Source organism: Penaeus chinensis, chromosome 8, assembly GCF_019202785.1.
Source record: "Penaeus chinensis breed Huanghai No. 1 chromosome 8, ASM1920278v2, whole genome shotgun sequence".
NCBI lineage: Eukaryota > Metazoa > Arthropoda > Malacostraca > Decapoda > Penaeidae > Penaeus > Penaeus chinensis.
The window spans coordinates 10,819,241-10,832,143 of NC_061826.1; the positions used below are offsets into that span (position 1 = coordinate 10,819,241).

Genomic DNA, 12,903 nt, shown 5'->3' on the forward strand with positions numbered 1-12,903 from the left:
AAAAAATAAAGGAAAGACTTCGTTACGTGTTTGAAACGATTAGACAACTGAGTAGCAGGACTGACCCAAATAACGTGAATTATAATTTCCCTGTAAGTTGGATTGTGTCAGTCAATTCGTAGTACCTATTTCCAATTAGTTCTCAAAGTAAACGAAATGTCGATCACCTGTAACTAATCAAATCCGATAGAAGCCTCTATACAGGTAATAGAGCGTCATGCATAAAAAAAAAAAAAAAAAAAAAAGTGAATACTTTACCTGTAGACTGATAATAATAATAATGATAATAATAAATGAAAAAATGGAAAAATATTTTCTAGCGTACATTATTTTCTGCCGGACCATTCATAAATATTTCACACCTGTTTTCCCCATTTACGCCAAGCGCACCATTCATAAATCGAAACCTGGTCAGACTTAGTCCTCTCTCGAAGTAGCAGGTGCGGCAGGGGGTCAGCAGGCCTCTGGACCACGCCCGCGCTTCCCACGCCAGACAGCCGCCCCTTCTCGTAGGTCTTCGTATGCTAATGTGGTGACCACCCGCGGGCTGGCACCGATCGCGTCACCTGCCGCCTCGTCGCCGACGGAGCTTGTCTAATTCCTTCGTGCAAGAATTTGTGGTTACGCATTATAGTATATCAAGTATATCATACATACATATATATGTATATATGTATATATATAAACACACACTCATGTATGTATATGTGTACATACTGACGCATACATACATTCAAACATACACAAACACACACACACACAATGCACATCCCAAAGGCGAATAAACCACACCACATCAGATGAAGAAACGACCATCCTTTTAGCAATACACTTTTTCTCCCCGAGTCGTTGCCAACCGTAATGTGCCCGACTCCGAAATTTTCTGTGTCGTCATGTGGTCCGGAGAGGTTTTGTCGCCGAAGAGGAGAATCTCCTTGTTTAATTGGCCAAGACGAAGTGATTGTCGGGAAGGTCTCGAGAGTCTCTGCTGAAGGACAAGGGGAGAGGGGGGGGGGGGGAGGGTTCTGTTTCGTGTCTGTTTGTTGAAGTTTCGTGGAATAGAGGGAGAGAGTTCTGTGTTCGTGATATTTAATTGCCTTCTCTTTTGTATGTTTATTATCAAAGGCGTCGAGTGTTGATAATATGACAAATAATAATGAAAAAAAGAAAAATTGAAGAAGAAAAAAACAAATAAAATTAATAATAGATCAATAAATAATAATAAATAAATAAATAAAATAGAATAAAATGTAGCTCCGGAAATTACAACATTTCGTCTATGTGAGAATAATGAGACAGTATGAATTATGGTGAAGAGAACGAAAGATGAATGAAATCAAGGCAGTATTTTTAATCTTTAATTTACATATAAAGTTTACATCACATACAAATCTCTATATTTCCCAATTATCTTAAATGTCTTCTTTATCCTCATCCGTATATCTTTTCCATACTTTCCACAATATCACCACCTCCTTTTTCCTTCCTCTTCGTCTCCGCATTATCTTAATAACATACTAAGAACCCTTTTTAGCCTGTTTTTCCTATTCTTATATATCTCCTTCTTTCTCATCTATCATCCTCTTGCGTAATGAAGAATCCTTAGTCATCCCTTGAGAAAGCCAAGTATATTGACGGTATATCTGGAACCATAGCTAGGAGAGTGCATAGTCAGCGAGGGTTAAGTGACGCAATGGACGGTACACGACGGGGCCGGTACGGAAACCACGGGGGGTGGGGGGGGGGGGGGGGGGGGTCGTTGTGGGTTTCCAGGAGAGATAGAGGCATTGGTATAAAAAGTATAATAGTAAATATAGTAGATATAATGTGATATGAATTAGTATAATATAATGTATTGGACCATGATATGATATAATACATGATTTAAGTAAAATATAATATAATGTAAGAATAATGTAATATAAACAGTATCCATATAAATATGATATAACGATAAATACTGTAAATAGTATAAAGAAGTATAATTTGAATATTATATTAAATAAAAAGTACCAGCATCGATTATCATTTTAGACGGTGTTTGTGTGTGTGTGCATTTATGTATGTGCATGTATGTACTTACGTGCATAGCTTGAGTACAGTATATTTACAATAAAAGGACTAGAACGTTTACATCAGATTTTTTTTTTTGTGTTCATTTCTATTCTCCCGTTTATATTTTTATTTTTTTGTGCACCAAGATTAGCGGATATTTAAGCGTTTCATCTCACAAAGCAGGCGTCTTAAAAAAACATCCGGTCTGCAAAATAATTACCGGTGATAGCCAGCTGCAACACACGACGACGAAGAAAGTATCTGGGCGTGAGTGAGAGGGCGAGTGGGTGGGCGGGCGAGTGGGTGGGTGGGCGGGCTAGAGGAGGAGGGCGGGCGTGGGGGGTGGGCGGGGTGGGTGAGTGGGATGAGGAGGGGTCCAGTATGTTCAGCACAAAGGCGCCTAAAAAACACCAGTACATAGTTCTATGTTTTTTTTGCTACACGTTTTATTCGGATATATATTCCTTCCTTGGGTTTCGTGAAGGTGATGTTGGGAAGTCTTATGCAAAGTGAATAACCATTGCCTTTGATATAAAGAACAAACGACAGACAAACAACACCAAATGAAATACGACTGAATGCCATCTATTTGCACTATACTCGAATCTTTTCTCTAGTCTCTTCATCACAACGACGAAAAAACTACATTTCTTCCTATTCTTAATAAAAAAAAAAAAAAAAAAAAAAAGAGAAAAAGAAAAGAAAACAGAAGAAAAACCAACACACACACAATATATGTATATATATATATATATATATATATTATATATTATATATTATACATATATAGCATCTATCTATCTATATATGCACAAACACACATAGAGATATCAGAAGTGATAGGAATCTTCCGAAAAAGAGAGCAGAAGACGATCAGAGCAAGAAGGGGGGGGGGGAAAGGGGTCACTGAATAATTAAATCAGCGTTAAACCCCAGGAGCAGTAAACTTAACGATCCATTGCCATTTTTGGGAGACAGAAGAATAGGACCCCTGTCAGGTGCCGTGACTACCCTACTATGGATGCCGTGTTATGCGCAGGTTCAAGTTTACGTGGGGGGATGTGGGTGTGGGAGTTTAAGCTACGGGTGTGAGGGAGGAAAGCTTGGTTCAAGTTAAATTGTAGTTCACATTCAGGATGGTTGAAATGTCGGTCTTTCGGAAGCTGTGACTTGGAGTGCAGGCATAGGGAGGGGGGATGGGAAGGAAGGAGGGAGGAAAGCAGAGAGAGGGAGAGAGAAAGAGAGAGTAAGATAATATGTGTGTGAGAGAGAAAGAGATAGAGAGATAGAGAGGGATAATATGTGTGTGTGTGTGTGTGTGTGTGTGTGTGTGTGTGAGAGAGAGAGAGAGAGAGAGAGAGAGAGAGAGAGAGAGAGAGAGAGAGAGAGAGAGAGAGAGAAAGAATGATAGATAGATAGAGAGAGAGAAAGAGCGGTTCGGGTGTTGAGCGAAAATATAAGCATAGTGGCATGTTATTTCTATTATAAAACTCTTAATACAAACACAATGACAATCAATCAACAGAACAAATTGGCATCGGATCTGATAAATTAAGCTAATTAAGTCATTTTCTTCCAGGCGCTGAACCAACAAGATGCACAGCTTCCTCAAGGATGGCGACCGTTCACTGCTTTTCGTCTTTCATTAGCATCCTAGCTAAAGAAAACGAGAAGTGGGTGACGTATCCGTGACGTCTTCGATCCTGCCATCTGCCTACGTCACGGATCATCTCGACCAACCAGCGGCTGGAAGTGATCTCGTGGGCCAATCAGCGACGTTTCCATTAGTAACGTCAGGATGGGTAATCAAAACAGCGGTAACGTGGCTCTTTCACAGCCGCCACCGAATTGGACACAAAGCTTTCCTCGCGAAAATAAGCGACTCAAGAAATATGGTGCTACAACGGAAAATAAGGTGTGAATTATTGCTATACTAAATTATCATGTCTCTGGACAAAAGAGAGAAGCTAAATAACGACAATAAATCAATTGGGGTTAAATAATACACTTCTATTAAATAATAGTTAGAAAAGGGAGAAAGCATATTCGCTTATATTTTGATATTTGAAAATCTCCTGGAATTATTCTGTTTAGCTTTTAGGAGATGGCGGTTTCATTTCAGTATTTTTTCTTGATAGTTAAAGCCTGTATAATCAATATTTTTTGGGCAAGATTCTCAACTCATTTCCTCTTAAATAATAATTTGAAAATAAATTTTGTTAATGTCCCTTAGGTGTAAAAAGTATAGAATAACATATTGATTTAATTCTGATTCCTGATGTGTTAAGACTATAACATTCAATATGATTTTGATTAATTAATGAGGATTACAATCTTGAAAAGGGCATATTGATTTAATTTTACGGTTATTTCACCTGTTGCTCTTTTCGCAGGTGTTGCCAGAGAGAGTGCCAGGGCAACGTTTACGCCCGACTGAAAATGGACACCTCCTCCAAAGCAAGGGCACAATAACAGCCCGACGGATGAGTGAATTCCATGCACCCCATCACCCAGCTTTCCCTCCTCCTACTTCCCTTCACCATCCATATCCTCCCCACCACCCGCCTCACCATGTGCTCCAGCCACCCCATTCGGCCTCCATGACTGCTCTCCACAATCCCCATCTCCATGACGAGCGAGCAGCGTCCATTCATGATCTGAGGTTTGGACGTCCTCCTTCCAAGAACTATGCGAGTGAACCGGACCTAAGAGGGCCAACCCCTGCACCAATTGCGCCGCCACAGACCCAACATACAATCATCAGTCAATCGCCAACAAAGGGCAGAATAAAGTCGAAGAAGAAGTACAAGGCTCCTCCTGCTCCCGCTGAGAATGTTATGGACACACACTCCCTTCCTCGAGGAGCTGAGCGATCCCACTCCATAAGTGACATAGCCATGCAAGAACAGTGGTCACAATGGCCTGGACCGAGTTCAAGGCCCAGAGATTCCCCTCACGAAGCTCAGAAGTCGAAGCCTCGTAAGATTGGTCTTTTCCGCAAGAAGAACGAATCCCGTCGCCCAGTACCTGGTGAGGAGCAGAGAAGTTCTGCTGAGGAGCAAGACCGACTGCGAGCAGTTAGTGAGGAGAGACAGTCTGCTGTATCCCGTTCACCACGACGTTCACCACGCGAAGAGATCCGTGAACGTGCGCGTAGTCTCGACTGCTTGCAGCATGAGTTAAGCCACCCCCCTATGTCCCCTGGAAGGCCAGTAGCTGCCACGAGCCTGACACACCTCCACCACCAACAGGAACCTCGCATGTGGTCCACACTAGAAAGGGATTCTCGTCGCCGATCAAGTTCACGTGAAATGGAATCAAGAAAAAGTAGCACACTAGAACGTGATTCACGGAAAAGCAGCGCTATTGAGAGGGAACCAAGAAGAAGCAGCACCTTGGAAAGAGACCACCAGAAGAGCCACCGCAGAATGAGCACTCTGGAAAGGAAGCTCGAAGAGAGGAAGCAATGGGCAGGCGAGGCATCAACTCCACTGTCTGGAAGAATGTCCACTCGCCTTGATTCTTATCGAGAAAATTCTTCCCATCGTCGTTCGTCATCCAGTGGCTCTCATCATGAGCTAATAAAAGAAGAAGTAGAAAACAAGGATATCAAAGACGAGTGGGACATGGCAGAAGCTGAAATGAAAAAGAAAAACAGCAGTACAAAAATAGATGATGAATGGGATAAAGCAGAGAGAGAAGTTATACAGCGCAAGAAGATGTCAGCAAGTCTTCAAGCTGAACTCATCAGTACTGTAAAGAACCTGAAGAAGTCCTCAGAACCTGAGGTCACTGTGTCAACCCTGACAAGGAAGAATAAGGAAACAGAAAAACGGTCATCCGGGCCATCTAGTCGTAATGCCGCTGTGGCTTCTGACCATAATACCTCACAGCCAAAAACCTTCTTCTTTGGAATGGAACCTGAGGTACAACGTGACACGCGAGGTGAAACAAATACTGGTCTTCACAAGATCAAAAATCAGGAAGAAATAGCTAAGATTAAGAATCAAGAAGAAGCAGCCAAGACAAAGAATCAAGATGAGGTGCGTATAACTGGCCAGACAGTGGAGTACTCACGCCGTACCCTCGAGCGTGCTGAGAAGAGTCGAAGTCGCAGCCGCAGCGCCCGCAAAGAGAGTCACAAAGCAACTGTTGATGAAACTGACGCTGGTACCAAACATCAGAGCCATGCAGATCGCCGCAAACTATCACGTGATGTTGAAGAATTTGCGATTGCAATTGAAAAGCACAAACTGTCCCGAACTGATGGAGAAAGCAGGGCAAGCGGTTCTTCTCGGCGTGAGGACGGGGGTTATCACTCACGTCAAAACTCTGGCAGTTTGTACCTAGATCATGAACACAGTGACCAGATGGAAGGCGAAGTTAGCATTAACCTTCGCCCTACGCTTCCTCGACGCCAGTACGAGATTCCCAGATTCAGTCCTAATGCTGCTTGGCGCTCTTTAAGCCTTGAGCGAGCTAGCCGCCAGAAGGAACCTCTTAATGAGAGTCGCAGTAGTGAAGACCCAGATTCTGTGTACGAGACAAAAATCCAAAGGTACACACGGCCAACAGCTCCTCCTCGAGGGTCTGGCGAGAAATCTGCTGACTCAGGCATCTCAGGTGATGCTGGAAGCCCTGGACCTACTCATGAATTCGAGCCTCTCAGTCCACCAGAGAAAACCAAGAGCTCGTCTGGACCCCTGGCAGTATCGTCACCTGTGACTTCAGGGCGTCCTGAAGTCAGGAGAGCTTGGACACCTGCACAGGATCTAGACGATAATAGTTTAGATGGAAGTGGTGAACAGCCCGGATTACCTCAAGGCCTTTCCACGCCTCCAAAATTAACATCACGGTCGAACATGTTTGGAAAATCACCAGAAATAACGACAGAACCAGAAACTGAACCAGACAGTCCCGTAGAGACAGAAGTGATCCTGGAGCTCATTATGTCAGACAAGAAAGATAACTGGCCAAAGTGGAAGAAACGCACTGGAGGAGGAGAAAACATTCCACAAAAGTTCAACAGCCTCCGGAAACTAAAGCGATCTGTGTCTGGAGCCATCGTGGCCCTCGGACGAAAGAGTCCCGGCGGTGAAGACAGCCTTCAGAGGAGCAGGTCTCCCGAAGATCCTCAGACGCAACCTCTAGGCGACGACGTAACGTGGCGCGACAACTGGTCCATGTCTCGCTCCATCCCCAATTCCCTCAACACGTGCGAAGAACAAGACAGCGTCAGCAATCTCTCAAGTTCTCGAGCCGCTCGCAGCAGGTCCGAGTCTCGCATTGGCGGAAATGGTGCTCCCGATGTTCCGTACGACGAATCACGATCGCGGACGCCCTCCTATCTGCAGCATGGTGGCGCTGGCCATATTATGTACCTGCCGGAATACAATTCTCGCAAGGTATTGCGCGGGGACTCCGGTAATGAAGACGAAAACGATCGACACTACGATCATCATAATATGAGGCCGCTTTCTCCTGATAACGAACGTAAACCTCCGTCAGGTGAGTGTTCATCTGGAATTCATATAAAACTCATATTCTTTTTGTCAGTGAATTAGTAGATCCTTTTATACAAGTAGATAAACATTAATAGCAAGAATCAAAAGAAATATGACATCTAACTATGAAAATCAAAGTTAATTGCCTTGCAGATCAAGTATAAAATAAAATAAATAATGCCTCACGACAAGCTTTGCCTTCCCTAACCTACGCATGACAAAATGCATTCTGTTAATGCCTTTCTTTAATTCCCAGGCGATGAGGACCCAGCTCTTCCTGAGAGCTATCACGGGCCCAGCTCCCTGCCGGTCAACATTCCCGACTCTCACCCACACTTGAAGAAGATTAAAGGGAAGAAGTTCTCCTACCAGAGCACCGTCAGGATTCTGGAGAAGAGAAAGTTGGAGGAAAAACTTGCACGCGAAGTCGCCGAGAAGGAAAGGCTGAGGCTGAAGGAGATTGAAGCTATGAAAAAGGTGGGAAAAGATCATTTGTAATTGAAGTTGCCAGTCAGATATAGTCTTCTTTAGGAAAGAAGAAGAAATCGGTAAAACTGAGTGACTCGATATAAAATGAGCTGAAGATATTATAAGAAACAAAATAACTTGATATGAAATGGAAAGATCCTTTGTAAATAGAGTTCACAGTTGGAAATATATCATGAATAGAATTAACTATGCCAATTGTAAGAACAAAAAAAAAAAAAAATCGATAAAATGAATCTTTACGTAGAATTAATGTTCAGTACCAAATCTTCATCAGAATTATGTTAATTATGCAACCTCTCATACTTTTTTTTCCTGAAATCTATCCTATGTTGGACAATTCTTACAAAATAACAAATGAAGTAAAAATTCTTGAATACATATTTACACCTGAACGTCCAGATCCTAGCTGTGTCTGATTCCTGAACGTCCAGATCCTATAATTTGGTTTCAGTGCGAAATTGCACGACGTTTACTGCAAATTAACAAAAGAAATAAACCCACGAATTCTTTACAGGTCGAAGAAGAATTCCAGAAAAAGAGAGAGCGAGAGAAGAAGAAACTCAAACAGCAACTCAAACTCTTCCACATGCAACAACAACAACAACAACCGCAGAAGCCACAACACAGTCACAACAACTCTTATTCCAGCGATGAACATCCTTCGTCTTCGTATTCCTCTGACCAGCAAGAGGTGTCAAGTCAAGATTCCTCAAGACCTCCTCTGCCTCGGTCACCTCCCCCTCAAGTAGGTCTTCAGTTAAATGTTTCTCTAAGATAAGAGAGAAGTAGCTGTGTCTGATTTTTTAAATGTGTGTGTGTGTGTGTGTGTGTGTGTGTGTGTGTGTGTGTGTGTGTGTGTGTGTGTGTGCGTGTGCGTATGTGTGTGATATACATATCCTTATTTGTATACACATACATATATAAGAATCACATACAGGCGTTTAGAAACCGGGCACCCTATTCAATTCGTGCCATCCTTGTTCTTTGTTTGACTCTCCGCCCCCCTTTGCAGCAGAGTTATGGGTCTCCGTTCTCTTCCCTTCCTCCGGAGCTCCCCGCCGAGACCTCGCCCGGCCTCCTGTCGGGGATCAAGAGCTGGGTGAAGGGCCGCCGCGAGAGCCGCTCCTCCTCTACCTCCACCACCACCACTCTCACCTCCGCGCCTCGCCAGGAGCCCGACGGAGCGCCCGCGTCTTCTCCGCGCAAGACGAGTGATGACTACTCGGGTTCCTCGGCCGCGTCGTCGAGGAAGAACAGCGAGGATCTGAAGGCGAACCCGAGGGAGGAATTCCGCGCCGAAATCATCGCAGCGTCGAGGAAACGAAGCGGCGACGCGCGGGTTGTGGGCGTCATGGGCGGCGGTCACGAGAGCCCCTCCCGCTCCAAGCACAGCAGCGGCGCCCGGAAGTCCGTCTATAATCACTTGAACGACGTTGCAGAGCGCGAGTCGCGGCGCTATAAGTACTACCACCACCAGGAGGAGAGCCAGCCGCAGCACCACAGCAGGCACCACCACAGAGAAGGCTCCCGCAGGTCACAATCACCGGAGAGTCGCCGCCTGACACAGGAACTTCCCGAATTCCACCAGGAACGCAGAGAATATCGGGAATACCGTAGTTCCTCGCGCCATTCCCACTCTCCGCCAGGCCGCATTCCAAGCAGTAAGTGAATATCTTAGCAATATATCAAGATCATAGTTTCCTTGTCACTGAATAAACTCCATTAGATTAATGTTCTTTAACTTTAACCCTTGAGTGAGTTTCGTTTCATGCATAACTTTCATGCTAGTTATTCGACATTACACCTCGCTCCACCTGGCGTGGGAAACGCCAGATTTTGACTTGTTTTATCTGTAAACCTGCAATTGGGCCTACTTCATTTGATCAAACAGGCAAGATTTATTATCCTTCGAGTATTTTTTCAAATATTTTCCTTTGAAGAACCTTCCCTCACAAAACTCTCGTCTTCCTCTCCTGTAGGTCCACCTGTCTCCGTCACGCCCACGGGCAGCAACAAGAGCACCAACTACCGCCGAGACTTCTGCCGCGGGAACGCCCATGTGATCGGGCCAAACGTCGTGTCCGTCAAGATGAAACGACACGACGAGAGTGATAGATTTTCCAAGTAAGTCTCCTGCTCGTTTCGTTTACATGTCTTCGTCGCTGATCGTATAGGATTTATATCTGCAGCAAACGCATCAGTTGTGGTAATTTAGTCGCCTAATTCGAGACGGCGATGACATATATTTATACGGTCCACACTCGGCAGGCACTCCAGCGATGACCGACGCTCCGTAGGCAGCAGCGGCGTCCATCGCAGTGCCTCCGTCGACCTTCTTGAGACTGGGTCCTCGTCGTCGTCATCTACAGCGCGACACCACCAGTCCAGTCATCATCTTGCCGACACTTCCCTCAGCCATAACTACACCAGGGTTAGTGTTCTCACAGAACCACGTTGGCTATTAGGGAATCATTCTTATTATGTCAAGTTTTAAGTTTTTAATGACAGTTGTACTGATATAATATTTTACGTGAAACCACCTATAATGTGATGTATACGTTTGTGGTCACAACTGTATTATTTTGTATAAGAATATAGAGATAAAGGCCTTACTATCATGCAAAATGTAAAAGAGAAATGAGTGTTTCAGAAACTTACTCGACCCTACATTGCAGATGAACGGGTATCCACCAGTAGACAGCAGCCCTGCAAGATTCGCTCACAGCATGCTGACTCCTTTCAACGCCTCCAAGGGTTACAGACCGGTTTCCTTCAGTCCACCACCTCCTACCAAGATTCTCCCAGTTAACTAAGCAATTTTATCATCAAACAAAAGATGAGACCTGTATTAGTTAAGTTTGTGCCTGAAATATAAGAGAACGAACTCTCGCTGCGCCGTCAAAGAAAACGGCTATCATCTCGACAAACTGAACGGTGACTAAGAAAAAAGTTGTTATATCAAGGAAGGACAACTAATAAAATGACTTTAATATTATTCAAAGTTGTCGTACGGAGCGATAGTTCCGAGTGCCAAAATGGAAAAAAAAAATGAAAATGAATTGACAACTTGAATCTTTTAGGTACACAGGCCATGCTTAATGTACCTTTTACCAGTATTAGCTGTAATAAAATCATTGTTCACCTCATGTAAAACTAATATTGATGGTTATGAGCTTTAATGCTTCCGTCCTGTGAGAGAGAATATATGGACGCTCTTAAGGTATCTGCGTGTATGTCTGTACGTATGTATGTATGTATATAAAAAGGAAAAAAATGCACTTGTAAAATCTTTAAATACGCAAGTATGAATGAGTTCATCCCCCTCTCATCTCCCAAGTAAAGATAGAAATTCAGTGTACTCTAGAAAAGGATAAGCTTTAGAGATAAGAACATAGGCTATCGTCATTTTATCAAATAACGCTGGGCTGCGGTGACACATTTGGACACGCCAATGCTCAAATTGTTACTATTTTTTTAACGGGGTGTCAATTTGATATCGGTTTGTTGAAATATATAGATGATAGTATTAACCAAGAGATGTTTATAATACTATAAGTGTCCTGTGAAGTCGGCATTCAGTGATATGGATGCTAATTCGAGTGGTTATCATTATTGTTATTGTTGTTATTTTGATATTTCTTTCTAAACTATCAAGTATAATAAAGGGTAAGCAAACAGTAGATTTATTTGATACTTACTGTATATATATATACATAATTTATATAGAAGAGAAACGAGAAAAAAACGAACCATTTGGAGAAATCCGATGGAAAGCTATGACTCTATAAATAATAAAGATAAATAGATAAATCAATGAAAATATTTCACCCACGCCTCTGAGCCGAATCACAGGTGTAAACTGAACTAGATGCCAGTGTTCTGTTGCTAACATATCAACCCTAATGTTGTACATTTCCAAGACAGAAGATTCTTATGGTGTTTCGTCCCTTGATGAACCTTTTCGAAAATACTCTCGACAAATATTCGGATAATCCTGCACAAGTTGTATATTTTTGTTGTATATAACATTTTGTATGAAACTTTTTCTTAACACTTGCTTGTAATATCTTATTAACAGAATAAAATATATTTGACATTATTTCATGTTATTGATTGGTTCCGCTTTTTTCTAATCTGTGGTGTTAACAAATACCGCAAAAGCACATTAATAACAAACTTCAGTGGAGAGAGGAATAATACATACTGAAAGTTTCCCAGCAACACTAAAAGATAATGAAATACAATGCTTGGACACACGTTACCCTAGTTATGTAAATCTACTTAAATAAATAGGCTACGTGTGTAAGGCAAAAGAAGAAAAGCACATGAGTTATTGTAAATACTCGTACATTATACCTATTTGGATTGAAAAGAATACCCCTACTTTGCTTACTGCGATACAAATGATGACCTCTTCTGTGTCCACGTGAATAAGATAAGTGTCCTTTGCTGTCCTCGTGGAATAATAAAAGGGGAAAAAAAAGCTTTGCTGTGTCCACGTGGATAAAAAGTAAATAAAAAAATCCTTAGAATCTATTGTGACAAATGCAGAGTAAGACGTCAATAGGAATTAATGACTATAGCGCAAATTATGTATACAAAGGTATTATATCTACATTAGAAATACATGTATTTTCTGTATCCTCCTGTGTCCACGCGGGTGAAAAAGGATACACACACACATATATATCCACATATATGTGTGTGTATGATCTCTCGTGTCCACGTGGATGAAAAACGTAATAGTAATAGTGCATGTGATCTCTCTCTTTGCATTGACCATATTGACAATAAGGATCATCTCAGCCTTGCTCACCTGAACCCAACGAAAAGGTGAAGTAGACAGACTGGTTTA

The 12,903-nt window shown here is 42.6% G+C and overlaps 1 protein-coding gene across 2 annotated transcripts in view; it reads left to right on the top strand.

Annotated features, from left to right (window-relative positions):
* LOC125028312 overlaps nt 1–12,147 on the top strand; it is a 142,306-nt gene extending 130,159 nt beyond the window's left edge. For both annotated transcript variants that reach the window (XM_047617763.1, XM_047617764.1), the window contains 8 exons: nt 3,635–3,970; nt 4,449–7,563; nt 7,816–8,036; nt 8,563–8,793; nt 9,061–9,709; nt 10,028–10,172; nt 10,317–10,479; nt 10,724–12,147. In XM_047617763.1, the coding sequence (XP_047473719.1) occupies nt 3,854–3,970; nt 4,449–7,563; nt 7,816–8,036; nt 8,563–8,793; nt 9,061–9,709; nt 10,028–10,172; nt 10,317–10,479; nt 10,724–10,861 (4,779 nt within the window). In that variant the 5' untranslated portion in view covers nt 3,635–3,853 and the 3' untranslated portion in view covers nt 10,862–12,147. The remainder of the gene's footprint in view (nt 1–3,634; nt 3,971–4,448; nt 7,564–7,815; nt 8,037–8,562; nt 8,794–9,060; nt 9,710–10,027; nt 10,173–10,316; nt 10,480–10,723) is intronic.
* Nucleotides 12,148–12,903: the final 756 nt, after the last annotated feature.